Source organism: Poromitra crassiceps, assembly GCF_964638095.1.
Source record: "Poromitra crassiceps genome assembly, chromosome: 8".
Lineage (NCBI taxonomy): Eukaryota > Metazoa > Chordata > Actinopteri > Beryciformes > Melamphaidae > Poromitra > Poromitra crassiceps.
The window spans coordinates 51,239,385-51,260,122 of NC_139629.1; the positions used below are offsets into that span (position 1 = coordinate 51,239,385).

General features: G+C 43.8%; 1 protein-coding gene across 3 annotated transcripts; it reads left to right on the forward strand.

Moving 5' to 3' along the window:
- Window positions 1-539: 539 nt before the first annotated feature.
- syn2a (synapsin IIa) lies at window positions 540-17,935 on the forward strand (the record flags this gene model as incomplete). Of its 3 annotated transcripts, none has more annotated exons than XM_083641715.1 (11): window positions 540-916; window positions 12,892-12,949; window positions 13,095-13,186; window positions 13,435-13,591; window positions 13,809-13,898; window positions 14,104-14,166; window positions 14,365-14,507; window positions 14,610-14,684; window positions 14,836-14,938; window positions 15,740-15,886; window positions 17,801-17,935. In XM_083641715.1, 11 exons carry the CDS (start codon window positions 540-542, stop codon window positions 17,933-17,935), a joined length of 1,440 nt encoding a protein of 479 aa, XP_083497841.1. The 3 variants fall into 3 exon arrangements, with proteins under 3 accessions (XP_083497841.1, XP_083497842.1, XP_083497843.1); XM_083641716.1 differs by having other exon boundaries at window positions 17,804-17,935; XM_083641717.1 differs by having other exon boundaries at window positions 15,740-15,880.
- Window positions 17,936-20,738: the final 2,803 nt, after the last annotated feature.

Sequence of the window (20,738 nt, forward strand, 5' to 3'; positions counted from 1 at the left end):
TCAGACAGCAAAGCTGTGCAGAGAGGAGAGAGAAAACACAACGATCGGAGGCAGCGGGAGCAAAGCAGTTATGACGAGTCCTCACTGTTACCGACTGTTACCCCCTTCCACTGGAAAACCCTCTTTTTCATGCAGTGGTTTAAAAAAAAAAAGCGTGTGACGCTTACGAGGCAGTAGGAGGTGGGGGAGGGGTAGATGAGACTGGCACACCAGAGAGTGAGAGTGGAGGAGAGGAGGAGGAGAGGAGGAGAGGCAGAGCCAGAGCATCTTTTTGCAGCTGACACAGGGAGGCAGAGCGCGAGGCGATTGGCTGAGGCAGAGGGTCGCGTCACCGACACAGAGGGGGTGCTCTGAGGATGCTCCGCTGAACTGGGAGGGAATACATTGGCTAGGAGTTTGCACTGAGAGCTCAGCCATTATCAGCTGTAACACTGACAACAGGGAGCCCCTCTGCAGAATCAATCAACGCCAGGTCTGATATCCTGTAAAACTCTCCACATCCTCTCCGTGTTGATTCATTTGCTCTTTCAGCTGCAGCCATGAATTACCTGCGCCGGCGTCTCTCGGACAGCACCTTCATCTCCAACCTGCCCAATGGCTACATGACAGATCTCCAGAGGCCTGACTCCGCTGCTCAGCCTCCTCCACCTGCCTCCACCACCACCACCACCACCAGCACCACCCCAGCCAAGTCTCCTACAGCTGGGTCTACGCCTCCCGCCACTTCCCCGGCCCCGGCTCCGGCTCCGGAGAGGAAACCCCAGCAGTCTCAGTCCACCGGGTCGGGTTTCTTCAGCTCCATCACCAATGTGGTGAAGCAAACAGCTGCCTCAGCAGGGCTGGTGGAGCAGAGCCAAGTCACGACGCCGAAGAAGTTCAAGATCCTCCTGGTCATCGATGAACCCCGGCAGGAGTGGTGAGGCAACATGCTGCTGCTCTATACACACGCTGATGGCGTGAATAATTCATTGATGTATTTGTTTTTGTGTTTGTGCCGTCTTTGACAACCGTCTTGGCCAGGTCGTTCCTCAGGGAATAGATGTTCTCCTCATGAGTCATTTGAACATAGTAGTTAGATAAAAGCCAAAGAAGCACTCGGGCAGCACATTTGAAATGTGTATCAGGCAGCATGCAGGTTTGATCAGGCTGTTGGTGTGTGGAGCATGTCAGTGTGTTGGTGTGTGGAGCATGTCAGTGTGTTGGTGTGTGGAGCATGTCAGTGTGTTGGTGTGTGGAGCATGTCAGTGTGTTGGTGTGTGGAGCATGTCAGTGTGTTGGTGTGTGGAGCATGTCAGTGTATTGACAACACACACAGGCAGACAACACTTGGAGGACAGGATCAAACCAGCTCCTCTGATTCTCAGCAGTAACGACATTACTCCAAGATGGATGATGATTTATAGTCTATTCTTTCTATATTGTAAGAGAGATAATTTATTGATTCTTTTCCTTCTTCTTCTGTCGAGGCACAAACAGCATTTTATAGCTTTGTGAGTGATATTGTTTGATCGCTCGCATTTTGCATGTTCAAATTTGATTGCACACAAGTGGATTTAGTGAATCGATCAGAATTGGCGTAGAGTGTACGACAGCTGTCTGTAAAACATGAAGTGAATTCATGAAATGGATTGATGCTATTGGCCTCTAATAGAGCATTGCACCGTTCTAGATTGGAGAAGAAACATGGACATTCCACAGGCGGTGTACTCTGGAGAGATGCACTCGCTTTCTCTGGAAGTAGCCTGAATACTGCAGTGCTGTCCAATCATCAGCGGCCCCCCCGCAGGTCACGTGACATGCCCTGCACCTTCAACAAGGAACCCTTCATGTAACTCACCGCAGCATATGATGCCATTAGGGCTCCATTAGGTGATCGCACACAAGCCTCGGTCAGACTCAGAGGCAGGTGAAGGAAAGGAGTCTGAACGAAAGAGAAATGCTGTGCACATGCTTGTATTGGGCCGTTCCACATGGCCACGTTTCTCCATTTCCTGCTGGGAGGCAGGATCATAGCAGAGAGCAGGCATGCGTGGATTTAAGCGATCAGCCCTGACAGTCAGTTCACCAGAGGGATCTTACTCAGAGGTATACAGCTTCAGCCCTGACAGTCAGTTCACCAGAGGGATCTTACTCAGAGGTATACAGCTTCAGCCCTGACAGTCAGTTCACCAGGGGAATCTTACTCAGAGGTAGCTTCAGCCCTGACAGTCAGTTCACCAGGGGAATCTTACTCAGAGGTAGCTTCAGCCCTGACAGTCAGTTCACCAGGGGGATCTTACTCAGAGGTATACAGCTTCAGCCCTGACAGTCAGTTCACCAGGGGAATCTTACTCAGAGGTAGCTTAAAGCCAAGCATCGTTGTCAGCCTGCTGCGGTAAGGACTTCACAGGCTGTGAATGCAAGTGTGCAGTTGGGTTTAGATCAGGTGCTGACATTTATTAGAATAGTAATCAATCTTGTAACTCTACCTCTCTCCGTGATGAACGATTGTTTACACAGCTGACATGTTTTCCACAGCCATGTGTATCTTGTTTAGAGCTGTGCAGCTGGATGTTAAGAGTGATCCCCGGCACATTTTCACAATTTATCTGTATATGATTTCATGGCTCCTCATGGCACAATCAGTATTTGTAAACATCATGAATTTACCACCAAATCTTTAGAGAAATGACACTTTAATTTGTCATGTCTTACTGATGTGCAGAGGTCTCTGAATAGGAAGGGGGTTGACTTTGTGGAAATCAGCCTAACTTCGTGAACTTGAGTCAAGTTAGGTTAGAGTTCTAACCTGGAAAATGTACTGTGATGTCCATAAACCCGCCCAGGGCGCCCTCAGAGTAAACGTGTACTTCAGAGAGCACAGGTCAATCTCTTCCCTCTATTTTCTGCATGAAATACAGAGGCGAATGTAAGTCATACAAAAAAAGCTTCCCTAAAGGCACGAGAATAATATAGTCTCCAAATCTTATATTGATAATATTCTCCTTAAAGCAGCACTCGACAGTATTTCACAATATTTTTAGTCGCAAGATCTGCTTTCCATTCGCATCAATTAGCTAATTTATTTTTGAAGAGGATGTACAGTAATTGCTTAGCGATTCATCTAGAAATCTGCTGGAGCATGAAGAAAGAGAAAGCAGGGAAACGACAGATTCTCCTCACACATGTTTTGTGCACATGGCAAAGTTCCTGTACTGGCTGTCATGTCGTACGCATGTGTCCCATCAAGGTTAATATGACAGTCTGTACCCCATGTGGAATTATGCACTGTATTATGCAGAGACCAGTTGCTATAACAACATAGAGTCTCAGTTCTCTCAGCCCCTATCCGCATTGGTAGGCAGAGATCTCCAATTGTCTAAGAGCCGAGAGTAATAATAACATGGCCACTGTGGAGGGAGTACACGGTAATATTATAGGCTTACAGCTGATATTGCTTCTGAGGAAATTACCCGTCTTTAAGTATCGTACTAAACCGCACGAAATCGCCCAACGGAAATGATATGCAGGTGGCCTGGCAGAGTGTCCTCTGGCCAAGACTGTCCACTTAGATCATAGAAATCTCGATCAATGTTAATGAAATCAAACCACCACCAATGGGCTGCATGCCAAGCTCTTCACTATGCGCTCATTCCTTCCACATTTACAGGAACAGAAAGACAGTGGCCTGCGGAAGAACAAGCATTACCTGCTAGTGTGCCTGCCTATACGTTGACATTACTCTGCGGTTCTGCCAAAGGGAACGTAATATGATCCATTCAATCAAAAAAACATCTAATTCATCAAAGGTCAGTCGATATGAGAATGAAGTAAATTTACTTTTCAAACTCCATTATTCTCTGTGTCACTAAGTATAACAAGATTACGCATGAAGCAATTCTCCTCTCTTTGATCGAAACGTCGAGCGATTTCCTGCTCTGAATTCATGTCTATTATTGCCTTAACATATTCAATTTAATATCAACTTATCTGGTTAATGTGGCCTTAGTGGTTCTTTGCATCAAATCCCCAGCACTTAGCCTGCCTGCATCCCAAAGGCTGCCTCAGTCTGAGTCTGCATCTTTTTGGTACCGCTTCAGTCTCACTGACCCGGTCTGTATTCAGTGCTGGATCAGTGGCCATGGCCCGAAGAGTGGGGAGGTTTGACTTGTGTTTGATTGTCTCACTGGATTAGAGTGGGGAGGTTTGACTTGTGTTTGATTGTCTCACTGGATTAGAGTGGGGAGGTTTGACTTGTGTTTGAAGAGTGGGGAGGTTTGACTTGTGTTTGATTGTCTCACTGGATTAGAGTGGGGAGGTTTGACTTGTGTTTGAAGAGTGGGGAGGTTTGACTTGTGTTTGATTGTCTCACTGGATTAGAGTGGGGAGGTTTGACTTGTGTTTGAAGAGTGGGGAGGTTTGACTTGTGTTTGATTGTCTCACTGGATTTGTGGTTGTTTTTTATTCTGGGCTTTTCTTCAGCTAAGTCACCGTGACCGTCCAAACCCATCTTGTTTTATTCAGAGTGTAGACAAAGACTTCTCATCCGGTGTTCTGTAGCTCCTGGCTATTCATATGTGCTGCTACTCTTCTGTTTGGACTATTATGTCAATTATTTATGGGAGCAAATATCACATTAGGAATGATTGGGATGGGACTTGAGAAAAGCTTCAGGAAAGCACTGCGTCTTTGAAATATTACATATTTTATATTCTACTCTTACAGTGGAAGTTTGAAAGCAATATCATAAAAGATAGCTGTTGGCAAGCTTTAAGACTAGGTAATGTCTCTTCATTTTGCTGTGGGTTTTGCAGAGAGGCTGTTGTTTTTTGTAATGTTGGCACAGCTGTAGTCTGTAGGGTGTTTTGTGTGTCGTGCCTTCTTACTGTGTGTGGGAGGAGCACTTTCAAGTCCTTGTCCTGTTGTGCCCTTTGCAGCATATGGAAGATGAAAGCCAGATGAGATGCTGGAAGCAGAGGCCTCCAGACTAATTACACCTGACATATCACTCAGCCACCAGTGCTTGTTTATCATCCTAACTAGAGGAGAGAGAGCAACAAAGAATATGCATCATGGGAACATAGCAGTGGTCTTGTTAACAGTTGCTTACAGCTTGACATTGCTGCAGACAATGAGGCTATTTACACCTGGCATTAACATGTGTTTTCTGTCATCAGATTGCACTCAGATAGTGCTTGACCACATTAGCCTGATTTCATTAACACCTGGCGTTAACATGCGTTTTGGGTGATCAGATTGCAATCTGATCACCCAAAATGGGTGTCCTCTCAATCCGCATACAGTTGCTGTATCCAGATTGAGAGGACACATTGCATTTACACTTGTGTTCAATGTGGACACACAATGCGTCCCTGGCTGATCAGATTGCAATCCGTCTTCAATATGTCTTGGGGACGTTTGCACCTGTACTTTCAAGTGGTCAAGTTCAATCTGATTGCAATCTGATGACAGAAAAGCATGTTAATGCCAGGTGTAAATGGCCTCAATAAGACCTCTCTGGCTCGATCCTGACACTTTGCTTCTTGGATTGTGTTGATTAGAGGTTGCTAAGTAGCACAAAACAATGAAACAGATCCTATTCTGAATAGAAAGCAGTGTAAAAAGTACCAACATTGTATTACAAACTAGAGCAGGGGTTCCCAAACCTTTTCATCGTGGGACCCAAAACATACATTGTGTGTCTCCCTGGGACCCAAACTCACAAAAAAACATACGGTAATGAGTTGCCATGACGACCAGTTGGCGAGCCCCCCCCCACCCCCACCCCCCCACAAATTGGGTCCTGACCCATAGTTTGGGAAACACTGAACTAGAGGAAGGATATGGCTAATCACTGCACATTAAACTAACTAGAGGAAGGATATGGCTAATCACTGCACATTAAACTTGGCCAAGCAAGCAGTGGTGGTGACCAAGATGATTCATAATCTCATACCCTCATTAGTGCTATATTATATTACAAGCTCATCTAGTCAAACAGCACTTAGGTGGAAGTGCAATGAGAGCAATAACAATACAATGAATGAAATATTTCACTGTTCGTTTCAGGTGACAGTGCCATGAAGGGTATAATTACTGTTATTGTTTCGTATGTCATTCTGATTCATTCAGGCAGATGAGAGAGAATGGCTCATTGATCAGTCTGTTGTGTTCTCTGAGGCAGTTATGTTGCTTAACCAAAGCAGCAGGCCAGTCAGGGAGGGGTCAGGGAGGGGTCAGGGAGGGGTCAGCAGGGTCTCCTGTGCAATACGTTTAATGTCGAGGTGTCAAATAGTGATTTTGTGTGGAGGGTGCAATACAGCGGCTTAGCGCAATATGGGGGGAACTGAGGGTCCCTGTACTATTTAGCCCATGTGCTATTCTGACGTTTACATGTAGTTGAATGTGGTGTGGTTATGTGTTTTATGTGCAATGTGTATTTGTAGACTTTATGATCCCAGTGGGTAAATGTATGCTCTGCATTTGACCCATCCTATACTAGGTAGGCCTACTAGGTACCTATCTAGAACTTAGGACCCGTGGGCAGCCGCAGTAAAGCGCCCGGCGCCCAACTCCAGTACTTTTGCCAGTGTCTTGGTCAGAGGCACCTTCACTGGCACGAGTAGTAACCCTAACATCCATGTCTTCTTGCCTGCTCTGAATGAGATACGCTGGTTGCTCTTAAACCGTATCAGCTTCAGTGGACTTCTCTTAAATGCTTTGCCAGCCATGATCATTTTCACTTCACGCAAAGCTTGGATGGGTTTGCTGTTCTGAGGCCACACTCACGGCTCCAGAGCCTGTTGTGTTGTAGGGGTGATGGTGTCATTTCTATATCCTCATGTGTAAGACTGTTCCCAGTGTTATCTGGGTCATAGACAGTCCATATTTGTAGTGCCTGACAGAAAAGGAACAGTGTGCACTTGCCAGCAGACAGTCTTCTTCTCCTCCCTTATTTTCTCCTGAGAAGTCTCTTTGTCTGCCACCTACCTGTCTACAGAGGTACTACACATCAGGGGCGTTTCTACGAGTGGGCCTGGGTAGGCACAGGCCCACCCACTTCTTGCCCTGGCCCACCCAAAAAAAAAATAATAATAATAATAATAATAATAATAATAATAATAATAATAATAATAATAATAATAATAATAATTGTTTGTTTTCTAGAGGCAAACTTGCTGCTGCCTTGCTAGCTAATGGTTTTGTAGCTTAAAAACACAGGGCACATAATCTCCAGAGTCTAATGCATGACGACTTCATGACAGCTAGGAATTTTGCACACTTCGCACACAAAATTTTGTCATGCAATCGCCCCACCAATTTTATCCAGGCCCACCCAATTTTATCCAGGCCCACCCATAATTTAATTTCTGCCTACGCCCCTGGTACACATACCATCTCTTATGATAACCCGTCTCTTTGTCTGCCACCTACCTGTCTACAGAGGTACTACACATACCATCTCTTATCATAACCTGTCTCTTTGTCTGCCACCTACCTGTCTACAGAGGTACTACACATACCATCTCTTATGATAACGTGTCTCTCTGTCTGCCACCTACCTGTCTACAGAGGTACTACACATACCATCTCTTATAATAACCTGTCTCTTTGTCTGCCACCTACCTGTCTACAGAGGTACTACACATACCATCTCTTATCATAACCTGTCTCTTTGTCTGCCACCTACCTGTCTACAGAGGTACTACACATACCACCTCTTATAATAACCTGTCTCTTTGTCTGCCACCTACCTGTCTACAGAGGTACTACACATACCATCTCTTCTCATAACCCGTCTCTTTGTCTGCCACCTACCTGTCTACAGAGGTACTACACATACCATCTCTTCTCATAACCTGTCTCTTTGTCTGCCACCTACCTGTCTACAGAGGTCACTTCTCCTCCTTCTATATTATCCAGTTGTTCTGCATTGATTTAGAACATAGAAGACAGTATTGTGGGCCATTAGTTGAGCTTTTGTCTGAAGCCAGTCTAATACTGCATAGAGGAGCTTGTTGAAAAACCCTGTTGCCTGTTTATATTGAGATAGATGGTTGTTGTTTTTAGTCCAACTTGCATTAATGAGATTTTATAATCATGATAATTGGCAAGTTCCCGACAGCTACAGACACATGCAGCAGCACACTGCCATTCAGCCAGCATGTCTATGTGTTCGGCGCTTGTGTGTTTTGTTCCAGAGAGAGAATGCTGTGCTATAAATTGCTCTTCTGAAAGAGAGGGCAGATGGCACTGTCTCACTTAGCAGGCTCAGATCAGAGATTTACCTCTTCTTCACAAACTGCACCATTACTGCATTTCAAATGAACCCATTGATACCTGCTGCAGCATTTGTGTGTGTATCCCTTTAAGACCGTGAACTGCGCTCACGCGGTTCGCGGTCTTAAAGGGATACGCACACAAATGAGGGATATACACGCAAATGCTGCATCAGGTATCAATGGGTTAAAGCAGAGATGCTAAGATGGCTTGAACTCAAAATGTTTAAAATCACAAACATAGGACTATTTGTTCTAACTGAACTTAGATTAACAAAATAAAAAGGTGTTGAAAATAGTGAGCAGACATCTGATCAAATTGAAAGAAAATCTTTTGGTACTGTCAGCTTAAAACCTCATCCTAACTGTCAGCTGAAAACCTCATCGTGACATTACTCACATGCCAGAGTGAATGCCAAGCAGGCTAACTAATAATGAGACATTAAGATTCATGTCGTGTTCCAGCTCACCCAGCACTGCTCTCTCACAGGAATATGTCATCTGGCAATGACTTCTAACCTGCCATTATACTCTATTTATTTTACTGTCCTGCTCTGGAAATCTGCCGTTTGGATACTGATAATGTATTATGTTGTACTGTAGCTTGTTGCTAAAGATAAAGATTTGTTTCTGTCTTGTTATTTAGTTTTGCATCACTTTAATTGAACCTTTAATTCAAGTCCACATGTGCATATTGATGCTCATCTCTCTGCCTCTCTCTCTTCTCTCCCCGGCTGCACAGTTAGGACTCAAATTATATTTAGCTAAGTGTTGTGATCTCAATTATTAATCATTACTTATTATCGCCATAGGGAAATTCTCTTTTTACATGCGTCACCAGGCTCTTCCCGAGGAGAAGATTCTATTCTAGGATAAGTCTATTTTTCAAATAAAAATAAACTCTGGGTTCCCCTGATTGCCCACAGGGTGCTCTTTATTATCAGAATCAGAATCAGAATCAGAATCAGAAAGACTTTAATGATTACACTTCCTGACAGATTCAGCGTGATCGCACCTAAAATGGCATAGCTGTGGCCAAACACAATTCTCCTCACACACTCACTCACTCACTCACACGCACGCACGCACGCACGCACGCACGCACGCACGCACACACACACACACACACACACACACACACACACACACACACACACACACACACACACACACACACACACACACACACACACACACACACAGGCAGTGCCTTCACATTCTTATTATAGGATAGGATGAGTTGTGGAAACTAAAATGAGAATATATTTATTGTGGAAATCCTATTGTCTCTGTGTCTCTTTCTCCTCTGTCTCCTGGCCTTGTCTCCTCGTCTTGTCTCTGTGTCTCTTTCTCCTCTGTCTCCTGGCCTTGTCTCCTCGTCTTGTCTCTGTGTCTCTTTCTCCTCTGTCTCCTGGCCTTGTCTCCTCGTCTTGTCTCTGTGTCTCTTTCTCCTCTGTCTCCTGGCCTTGTCTCTCTGTCTCTTTCTCCTCTGTCTCCTGGCCTTGTCTCCTCGTCTTGTCTCTGTGTCTCTTTCTCCTCCGTCTCCTGGCCTTGGCTCTCTGTCTCTTTCTCCTCTGTCTCCTGGCCTTGTCTCCTCGTCTTGTCTCTCTGTCTCTTTCTCCTCTGTCTCCTGGCCTTGTCTCCTCGTCTTGGCTCTGTGTCTCTTTCTCCTCTGTCTCCTGGCCTTGTCTCCTCGTCTTGTCTCTGTGTCTCTTTCTCCTCCGTCTCCTGGCCTTGGCTCTCTGTCTCTTTCTCCTCTGTCTCCTGGCCTTGTCTCCTCGTCTTGTCTCTGTGTCTCTTTCTCCTCTGTCTCCTGGCCTTGTCTCCTCGTCTTGTCTCTGTGTCTCTTTCTCCTCTGTCTCCTGGCCTTGTCTCCTCGTCTTGTCTCTGTGTCTCTTTCTCCTCTGTCTCCTGGCCTTGTCTCCTCGTCTTGTCTCTGTGTCTCTTTCTCCTCTGTCTCCTGGCCTTGTCTCCTCGTCTTGTCTCTGTGTCTCTTTCTCCTCTGTCTCCTGGCCTTGTCTCCTCGTCTTGGCTCTCTGTCTCAGAAGCCAGCCTGTGAGCACGATCATCTCACGACATCTGTTGCCTGAAAGAATGGCACCATAGATTGTGTTTCTGTCCATCATAAATGAGAGATTCCTTCACGGAGTAACGGAATCTTCTTATTCTTCTTTGATAGCAATATGGTCGAAGATCACATTGAAAGTAGTGGTGGTGATGCTGAGCCGGAGAAGCCGTACCACAAAGGCTCAGTCCTTCGCGCGGCCGACCCGGGTTCAAATCTGGCCCGTGGTCCTTTGCCGCATGTCTTCCCCTCTCTCTCTCTCTCTCTCTCCACCCCTCCTGTCTGCCCCAAAAATAATCTTAAAAAAAGAAAAGGAAAACAGCACCGATCAAACACATAGGCTAATGCCATACAGCTATTCACACAGCTATTCCACATGCAGAAAAAAAAGATAAACTCAGAATGTCAAAATGAAGTCAGAACAGGCAAGAGACCGTCTTTTCTGTGCTTGTATGTATGAACTGTGTCTTAGTTGGAACTAGAGTAGAGAGAAGCGTCTGCACATCCACTATGCAAACCAGGTGCTAGACTAACAAGGCTATACGTTGAAAAGGAAAAAAGTCTGCACTCTGGAGCATACTTAAGACTTAGAGGAGTTTTATTGATAACGTTTCGGTTCAACAACCTTCATCATTCATTCATTCTGATGAAGGTTGTTGAACCGAAACGTTAGTTGGAACTAGAGTAGGGGTGTCACGATACACTCAGTTCACGATACGATACGTATCACGATACTGGGTTCACGATAACGATACGATACGATACGATTTTAACAATATTTTTTTAAACTTGAATAATGACAATATATGACTGGAAAAGTAATATTTTATTTGAAATGCACAAATACAAAACATGCTGTTGTGGGAAATTGTTATTACAATAACAACTAGAAAAAACATGAGATTGGAGATAAGGCTTATCTTGAAATAGAATGAGTTACACCGTCACTTAGATTTACTTTGAACTAAAAGGTTTCTCAGCAGTATAAATTCTCATTATGCATCTTCAGTTTTTCTTCAAACTCAAACAACAAGACTTTTCTTAATCTATTTTTTATGCATCTTCAGTTTTTCCTGTCAAGTAAACAGTTTTGCCAGAAACTCAATTGAATGGTTTCTCTCCTGTATAACTTCTCATGTGTCTCTTCAGAGACTTGTTCAACTGAACTACTTTCCACACATTGAACTTCAACAAACAAAGACGTTTCTTAGTCTATTTTTTGAAAAAAAAAAAAAAAAAAAAAAAAAAAAAAAAAAAAATTTTTGGCGATATGAGATTTCATCTCAACGATACATATCGTGACGTTTTACTATCGCGAAATTTCGTGGGACGATATATTGTGACACCCCTAAACTAGAGTCATAATTCATATTCCATCGCTTGTTTTCATCCACAGCTAAATACGCCCCCCCCTCACGCCGCTTCAATTAGACGTAAATTGAATTATTCCATTTGGCCTCCTTGCTAGACAGAGAGGTTGTGTAACAGCAGGCTGAGAGGAAATGACAACTCCAAACTTGAGAAAATATACCAACACAGCTATATTGAAATGTGGGATGTTATAGGTTTCGTCACCTTTTGCGTTGCATCATTCCAGCACCGTTGCCCTGCGGTGGATGAGTGTCAGTTGAAGTGTACGGTTGAGTTTGTGGCCATGGGAAGCTTCACACAATTCATGAGATGGAAGAACCTCCATGGCAACTTGAGCACCTGAAAGGGAAGGGAAGGGAAGGGAAGGGAAGGGAATATATGTATTGGAGGCTTGTTAGTGGTGATTTAAATCTGATCATTAGTCTCCATTGTTAAAGCTTATGTTGTGACCCAGCTGCAATCAGCATATGGGCTTCAGCATTCTGCAGGTTGCATCTCTGCAGGGTGCCACTATATAGACTTATCCAGTCAGCATGTGACCTCACTGCGCCATTCACTAATAAGCCACTAGGTGACGCTGCCAGGGGACTATTCAGGGGGAATGGCTAATTGCATCTGTCTGTATTGTATAAGAGTGGATGTATGGTATGGGGATACAAGAGGCTACAAACAATGAATCACCTCAAATGTTTGTCATGTTTTATCATTGCTCTATTAACCTTGGAATGTGCTCTAAGAAAGGCTGACAAAGGCAGTATTGTCAAATATTAAGAAGCATTTGTCTGTGCCATGAAGTCCATGCGGTTGTTGCATATAATATGTGTATATATATATATATATATATATATACAGTATATATATATATATATATATATATACAGTATATATATATATATATATATATATATATATATATATATATATATATATATATATATATATATATATATATATATATATATATATATATATATATGTAGGAATATGAGTCAATATTGAATCATACTACAGTTACTTTTATAGTATAAAAGTAACTGAAGTATGATTCAATATTGACTCATATTCCACATGCTGTTGTAAAGTGATTCATATCAAGTGCTCGAGGAACACGGGGGTAGTAAATTATTCCATGTGGAATCTCAATCTGTATTATTGTGCGAGAGGTTAATCAATTTGTCATGTTTCTGCTTTGCCCAGGGGAAAATTGTTCCGGGGAAAGAAAGTGCATGGAGATTATGACATCAGAGTGGAGCAGGTGAGTTTTGCCAAGCCAGTGATATCCAGTGATATCCAGTGCTATCCAGTGATATCCTGTCATATCCAGTGATATCCAGTATAATAACTACTTTTATTTAGTTTGGACTCCGTCTTCACGTGCTTCTTATTCATCAACTCCTCAGGCTGAATTCAATGAGATCAATATCGTGGCTCATGCCAACGGTACCTGCAACGTCGACATGCAGGTTCTGAGGAATGGTACCAAGGTTGTCAGGTGAGACACGCACACGCACACACACACACACACACACACACACACACACACACACACACACACACACACACACGAGAAGACAGAGAGGAAGGGGGAGGACGGATATTCAGTCACATATGGTGCTGATGCTGATAGCTATTTCTCTTGCCATTAGCACAATGGCTCTCATCAGCAGCTCATTAACAGTGCGTCTCATTTGTGTCATCATGACACTTCTGTCACACCTCCACCATCCTCCTCTTTTCTAGATCCTTCAAGCCAGACTTTGTCCTCATACGCCAGCATGCCTTCAGTATGACCCAGAACGAAGACTTCCGCAACCTGATCATCGGCCTGCAGTACGGAGGCGTGCCCACCATCAACTCCCTGGACTCCATCTACAACCTGTGTGACAAGCCCTGGGCGGTAGGCACTCAGCAGCAGCAGCAGCAGTAGCCCGGGGGAGGGGGGGGGGGGTTCTGCGGGAGATCATTACTGTTGTACATTATATCCAGGAGAGACAGCGGGAGAGGGATATAATAAGGATGTAGTCTCTCTCTCTGTCTCCATATTTAAACCTATCTCTGAGCAGGATTGTTTCAAATGTACCATGATGACAAAGTGATGATGTATGTGTGTCCAGTTTGCCCAGTTAATCAACACGTACAGGAAGCTGGGTGCCGAGAAGTTCCCTCTAATCGAACAGACCTTTTACCCCAACTACAAGGAGATGGTGAGAAACCGCTCGTCCCCTGCTACTTTTTTGCATCCCTCTTCTAATGCTCTCTGAATTCTTTTGAAATTGAAATTGAAATTTTTGAAATTTGACACTAAAAGTAACACTGTGGGCTGTAGGCGGTGTGGCTGTGAAACAAAAGCACAATATAAAGACATAATATAAAACAAACAAGTTTAAGGTTTGCACTTTCTCACCCCAGGTCACCATGCCGTCATTCCCCGTGGTTGTGAAGATCGGACATGCCCACTCTGGTATTGGAAAGGTATAGAGATGTTTACTATCGCTGGAGGATAGGATACAGCAATAGGAATAGATGATTTTGTTTTGCATGTTGTTGTGTCTTTTGTTTTTGGGGAACTTCCTAACTCCTATACACAGGATGAGATGTAGCTTTTAGATCCATACCTGCCTTCACGTTCCCTCACGTTATTATATTGGCCTTGGTCTCCGCTGTGTGTAGGTGAAGGTGGACAACCACAGTAAGTTCCAGGACATAGCCAGTGTCGTGGCTCTCACCCAGACCTACACCACCACAGAGCCTCTCATCGACTCCAAGTACGACATCAGGATCCAGAAGATTGGCAATGACTACAAAGCCTACATGTATGTACTTCTGCTGGTTTGGCTTTACGTTATGAATACATGCGGGGGGGGAGCGGGTTGGACTGAAGTTGTTTTCTTCTTTATGCTTTGTGCACTTTTTAGGAGAACGTCTATATCTGGTAACTGGAAGACCAACACAGGCTCAGCTATGCTTGAGCAGGTGGCCATGACTGACAAGTGAGTCTTGAATGAGGAAGTCACCCTGCACACATAGATGAATGTGTGCAGATCAACACAGTTCGAAAGTGGCGAATTAATAGTGTTTAACATGTAGATTATTTGCAAGCGAACCTAATGTGATTGTAACTTGATGTTCTGCTCTGTTTAGGTACAAGCTGTGGGTGGACACCTGCTCAGAGATCTTCGGGGGTCTGGAGATCTGTGCAGTCAAAGCCATCCACGGCAAAGATGGCAGAGATTCCATCACAGAGGTAGGGCTCACTGAGTTTGGCATTCACTCAACTAGCTTTGAATATCTGAGCAAGAAAAATGTGCAACTTCAAATTAAAATTGTGTAACTTACAATACAATGGTGTGAACATACACTGCCATTCAAAAGTTTGGACACACCTGATTGAATGTACAATTTTTTACGATCTTCTAGCCATTTTGATCTAAAGGTGTATGCTTCAATCCTTGGATTTTGTTCTTAGACAAATAGTGAAGTTGATGCGTATGTATGAATTTATTTCCAAACGCTTTGCCTTTTGTTTTTCCATCAAGGCGAAGGGTGGCCGGCTACTTTAAATAATCTAAAATCTAAATCTAAACTATATAATAGTTTGATTAATTTGTTTGACACTTTTTTGGTCACTGCATCATTCCATTTGTGTTATTTCCTATGTTTGCCGTCTTCACTATTATTCTGCACTTGTCCTGTCCTGAAGATGTATTGTGTATTAACTATTTAAGTATACCTGTACATTACTTCTTTATTAATTAAATTCTTTATAAGCATCAAGAAGCTCCCTTTTTTCTATTCACTGTTTATATTGGCCTGCTGAGCTATCTTGTCACCACTTTTTGACTTTCACTATTATTCTCAAATGTGAAAAATAGTAAAAATAAAGAAAAATGCATGTGTTCAGTATAGTACCTTGGGATGATGAAAGCACAAGCGTTGCCTGTTTCTTTAGGCACACTGCTGCTGCAGCAGATGACTTCAACTACCGGTAAATGTGACACACAGACCAATTGTGAATGAGGTAACATCAACACCATCTCCCCCTCAGGTGGTGGGCTCCTCCATGCCTCTGGTCGGGGAGCACCAGGCTGAGGACAGGCAGCTCATTGCTGACATGGTGCTGGAGAAAATGGGCCAGTCAGCAGAGAAGGCAGCCAACGCCCCGCAGAGACCCACCACCATACAGCCATCACAGGTACAGTAGCACACAGTCACAGCACACACATACAAGCAGTCACACCCATTAGAAACAGGAGGAGGAGTCACAGCACACACATACAAGCAGTCACACCCATTAGAAACAGGAGGAGGAGTCACAGCACACACATACAAGCAGTCACACCCGTTAGAAACAGGAGGAGGAGTCACAGCACACACATACAAGCAGTCACACCCATTAGAAACAGGAGGAGGAGTCACAGCACACACATACAAGCAGTCACACCCATTAGAAACAGGAGGAGGAGTCACAGCACACACATACAAGCAGTCACACCCATTAGAAACAGGAGGAGGAGTCACAGCACACACGTACAAGCAGTCACACCCATTAGAAACAGGAGGAGGAGGGGCATCTGCACACACATACAAGCAGTCACACCCATTAGAAACAGGAGGAGGAGGGGCATCTGCACACACATACAAGCAGTCACACCCATTAGAAACAGGAGGAGGAGTCACAGCACACACATACAAGCAGTCACACCCATTAGAAACAGGAGGAGGAGTCACAGCACACACGTACAAGCAGTCACACCCATTAGAAACAGGAGGAGGAGGGGCATCTGCACACACATACAAGCAGTCACACCCATTAGAAACAGGAGGAGGAGGGGCATCTGCACACACATACAAGCAGTCACACCCATTAGAAACAGGAGGAGGAGTCACAGCACACACATACAAGCAGTCACACCCATTAGAAACAGGAGGAGGAGTCACAGCACACACATACAAGCAGTCACACCCATTAGAAACAGGAGGAGGAGTCACAGCACACACATACAAGCAGTCACACCCATTAGAAACAGGAGGAGGAGGGGCATCTGCACACACATACAAGCAGTCACACCCGTTAGAAACAGGAGGAGGAGGGGCATCTGCACACACATACAAGCAGTCACACCCATTAGAAACAGGAGGAGGAGGGGCATCTGGGTGCACTCGCCTGCCCACCGCGGACACGCGGGTTCAATTCCCGGCAGTGGTACTTCCGGCGTGGTCAGACGTTCCTATACAGACACAATTGACCGTGGGGTATGAGTCCTGGTCGCAGCACTAGCACCTCCTCTGGTCAATCGGGGCGCCTATTCGGGGGGGAGGGGAACTGGGGGGGGATAGCCTCCTGCGCTCTACGTCCTGCCGGTGAAGCTCCTCGATGTCAGGTGAGAATAAGTGGCTGGCGACTACACATGTATCGGAGGAGGCATGGTGCTAGTCTACGGCTCTCCCCAGATCGGCAGATGGGGTGGAACAATGACCGGGACAGCAGGGGGGCAAATCAGTCAAACAAACGTGATGGAGATACATTAGGAGGATGTCATCAATGTTACTAAGTCATGGATCATTATGCAACAGTATCCATTTTTATTTTTATTTCGTTTCTTTGTATTAGCTTCACTTAAAGGAACACTCTGCCCATTTTCAACCAGCTTTGTGTCATTAGAACATCAGTAGTATATCAGAAAACTGTAAACGGTTTTGAAGTCTGTCATTTAATTTGACAGTTATTGAGTGTTAAAGTGTGGACCAGTGACATCACTGGTCCACACTAACTCAAATGAATAACTCATTCACTCAAATCAACTCTCAATAACTGTCAAACTAGATGAATGATGAATAGTTTGACAGTTATTGAGAGTTGATTTGAGTGAATGAGTTATTCATTTGAGTTAGTGTGGACCAGTGATGTCACTGGTCCACACTTTAACACTCAATAACTGTCAAATTAAATGACAGACTTCAAAACTGTTTACAGTTTTCTGATATACTGTACTGATGTTCTAATGATACAAAGCTGGTTGAAAATGGGCGGAGTGTTCCTTTAAGCATTTTGAGATCTCGCTATGAGGAACACAGCAAAGTGAATTATGTCTGTGTCTTTCTTTAGGGTACTGGACAGAAAGGGGAGATTGTAGCTGAACCCACTAAGAACGGTGCCGGGCGCCCACCTCAAGGTTGTCTGCAGTACATTCTGGACTGCAATGGCGTTGCAGTGGGTCCAAAACCAGTCCAGGCCAACTGAGTCACCCGGGGGGGGAAGAGCAGGGCGATAGTCTCATTGTCTAGACAACAGTGATGTGCATTCGCTGAACCACAGACGCAGAGGCGCGTGTGGACGCTGATAGCTAGACTCAGATCTTGGTGACGTTAGCTTGGCACAGCGGAGTGCTGGCCTGAACTGTGTTTTTTCCTCTATGCAGTGTCAAAGTGTACTGTCTACTTGTTGAGCTGTTGATTTGTGTGCTTGTAACGGTCACTTCTGTTCCAGTAGCTGTGCTTTTTCTTTGGGGCTGTTGTTGATGATGTAAAATGCAGATTGTGCCTAAACTGAGTTCAGTGCTGCTCTGTGCCACCTCCTGTTTAACCCAGCTATCAATCTTTTCTTTGCCACCTACCCCTCTTTCCGTTCTTCAGTTTGGTGTGTACCTTCAGTTTGGTGTGTACCTTCAGTTTGGTGTGTACCTTCAGTTTGGTGTGTACCTTCAGTTTGGTGTGTACCTTCAGTTTGGTGTGTACCTTCAGTTTGGTGTGTACCTTCAGTTTGGTACCTTCAGTTTGGTGTGTACCTTTAGTTTGGTGTGTACCTTCAGTTTGGTGTGTACCTTCAGTTTGGTGTGTACCTTCAGTTTGGTACCTTCAGTTTGGTGTGTACCTTCAGTTTGGTGTGTACCTTCAGTTTGGTGTGTACCTTCAGTTTGGTACCTTCAGTTTGGTGTGTACCTTCAGTTTGGTGTGTACCTTCAGTTTGGTGTGTACCTTCAGTTTGGTACCTTCAGTTTGGTGTGTACCTTCAGTTTGGTGTGTACCTTCAGTTTGGTGTGTACCTTTAGTTTGGTACCTTCAGTTTGGTGTGTACCTTCAGTTTGGTGTGTACCTTCAGTTTGGTGTGTACCTTCAGTTTGGTGTGTACCTTCAGTTTGGTGTGTGTGTACCTTCAGTTTGGTGTGTGTGTACCTTCAGTTTGGTGTGTACCTTTTAGATATTGTTCAAACTGTGGTTTGTCGTGCAGTTTGGAGTTTTGTGTATATCTCAATATGTACATGTGGGTGCGTATGACTGTAGTGGTGATTATTTTCATACATATAGTGAATACAGTAGATATTTATTTTTGTTTTGCATGATTCATACAAAGGCAGGTAAAAGTCAACTATAAATGTCTGATCAACTGGGATGTTCAAGTAACATCGCTGTTATATCCAAGCTGTTCCCTGTGACTCATGCATTGTCAATTTGTTATAAGAAATGGATAGAATAAGTTCTATAGGATACATGTATTCGTAAAAAAACATGCATTACCACAATGAGTGCTAAGGTGTGCACTCCTGCATACACATGCAGGATGCAGAGGAGTTGTATGTTGCCTTTCTTAAAGGACGTTTATAATAACACTAGAAAATAGATTACTTGTTTACTGGTAGATGGAGTCATAATACATATTAAAAATAGACTGATATCTAGTTTTTATTATATAAATTATGTCTTAACAGGGGCATCCTGTAGAAGGTCTAGGTCACACAACTTCAATATATTTGTATAATTTTGAACCAAAGAAGAAATTATTTACTTTCAATCACTCTCTTTGCACTCCAGTAACCCACACTGTAAATATCTGGGAGGGGACTGTTGGGCCTGCGGTTGGTTGGTCATGGGGAGTTTGATGTGACAGCGTGAAAGACTAGAGCTGTGAGAGGAACAGAGTACATACACGTTTCAGTGAATTGATACTGTCTCCAAAATACCATTGTCTTCTTGCTTTCAGTTGTGTGGAAGCAGACATTAACAGCTCATGATCAAAACTTGCATTATGTGTGATCGACCATGAAATACCGGACGTAAAGTCTTCCCGTGGTCCTCGCACTGGATGTTGGCTATGGTGTTTCCATGGCAACAATGCAAGTGGGCTCTTTTTTGTGTGGAGTTGTGCTCCTGTTAAACTGCCATTTAAAGATTCAACGTGTTTGCCTTATCATACTCCTCCCTCCCGTGAGTTGATGGAGAGTGCAATATATCTTTGTCTTTGACTTCACATGCGATTTCTTTTTTAAATCAGAATCTTCCATCAAAATCGATTCATGAAGCCATAGTCACAAATGTGTCATCCACATTCAATTCATTTGAACACTTTTTTTTTTATATGGATGTCACATAAAATCACTTTGATTGTTTTTTTTGTGTGTGGAGGCCATTTAACGTGTATAATACCCTAAATGGTGAAACAAAAATAACCACTCAAATCAAATGTAAAAAAGACTGTACCATTCTCCAACAATTTGTCACTAGATGGTAGCTATACAATATGTTCAGCAAGCTCTATGTGCAATTCTTTTCCAAGGTGTATTAAGTGCCATTGTATCTGTGAGAGTAACCTTGTAAAAGCCATGCCTGAGGCTCTATGGATGTGTTGTTTTCTTTTCTAGGAAATATGCCATGACATTTAGTCAGTGCAGAGGTGCCACGGTCTGTAATAGTTGCACGCTTAGACTTCGGTTGAGTGGTTTTGATTAAACATTTGATAAATTACTGGACACGTTTATTTGGCCGTTGTGTCCAGGTGGACCTTGTATTTCAAACCTGCAGGACTGCAACTATTTACGACCATGGTAACTTACTAAATGTATGTACTTTTAAAGCTGGTGTTGGACTGTTTTAAATCACGAACAGAATACAATAATATATTGTGGAAAAAATTCCATTATGGATATTTCCCCTATGTCACTGGCAATAAAGCTTCCTTTGCAATATATGTTTGGTCTGTGTCGCCATATTTGTTATGATTATGCTGTGAGTAATATGATTTCCTAAGGAGACATGATAAAATAGAGTCA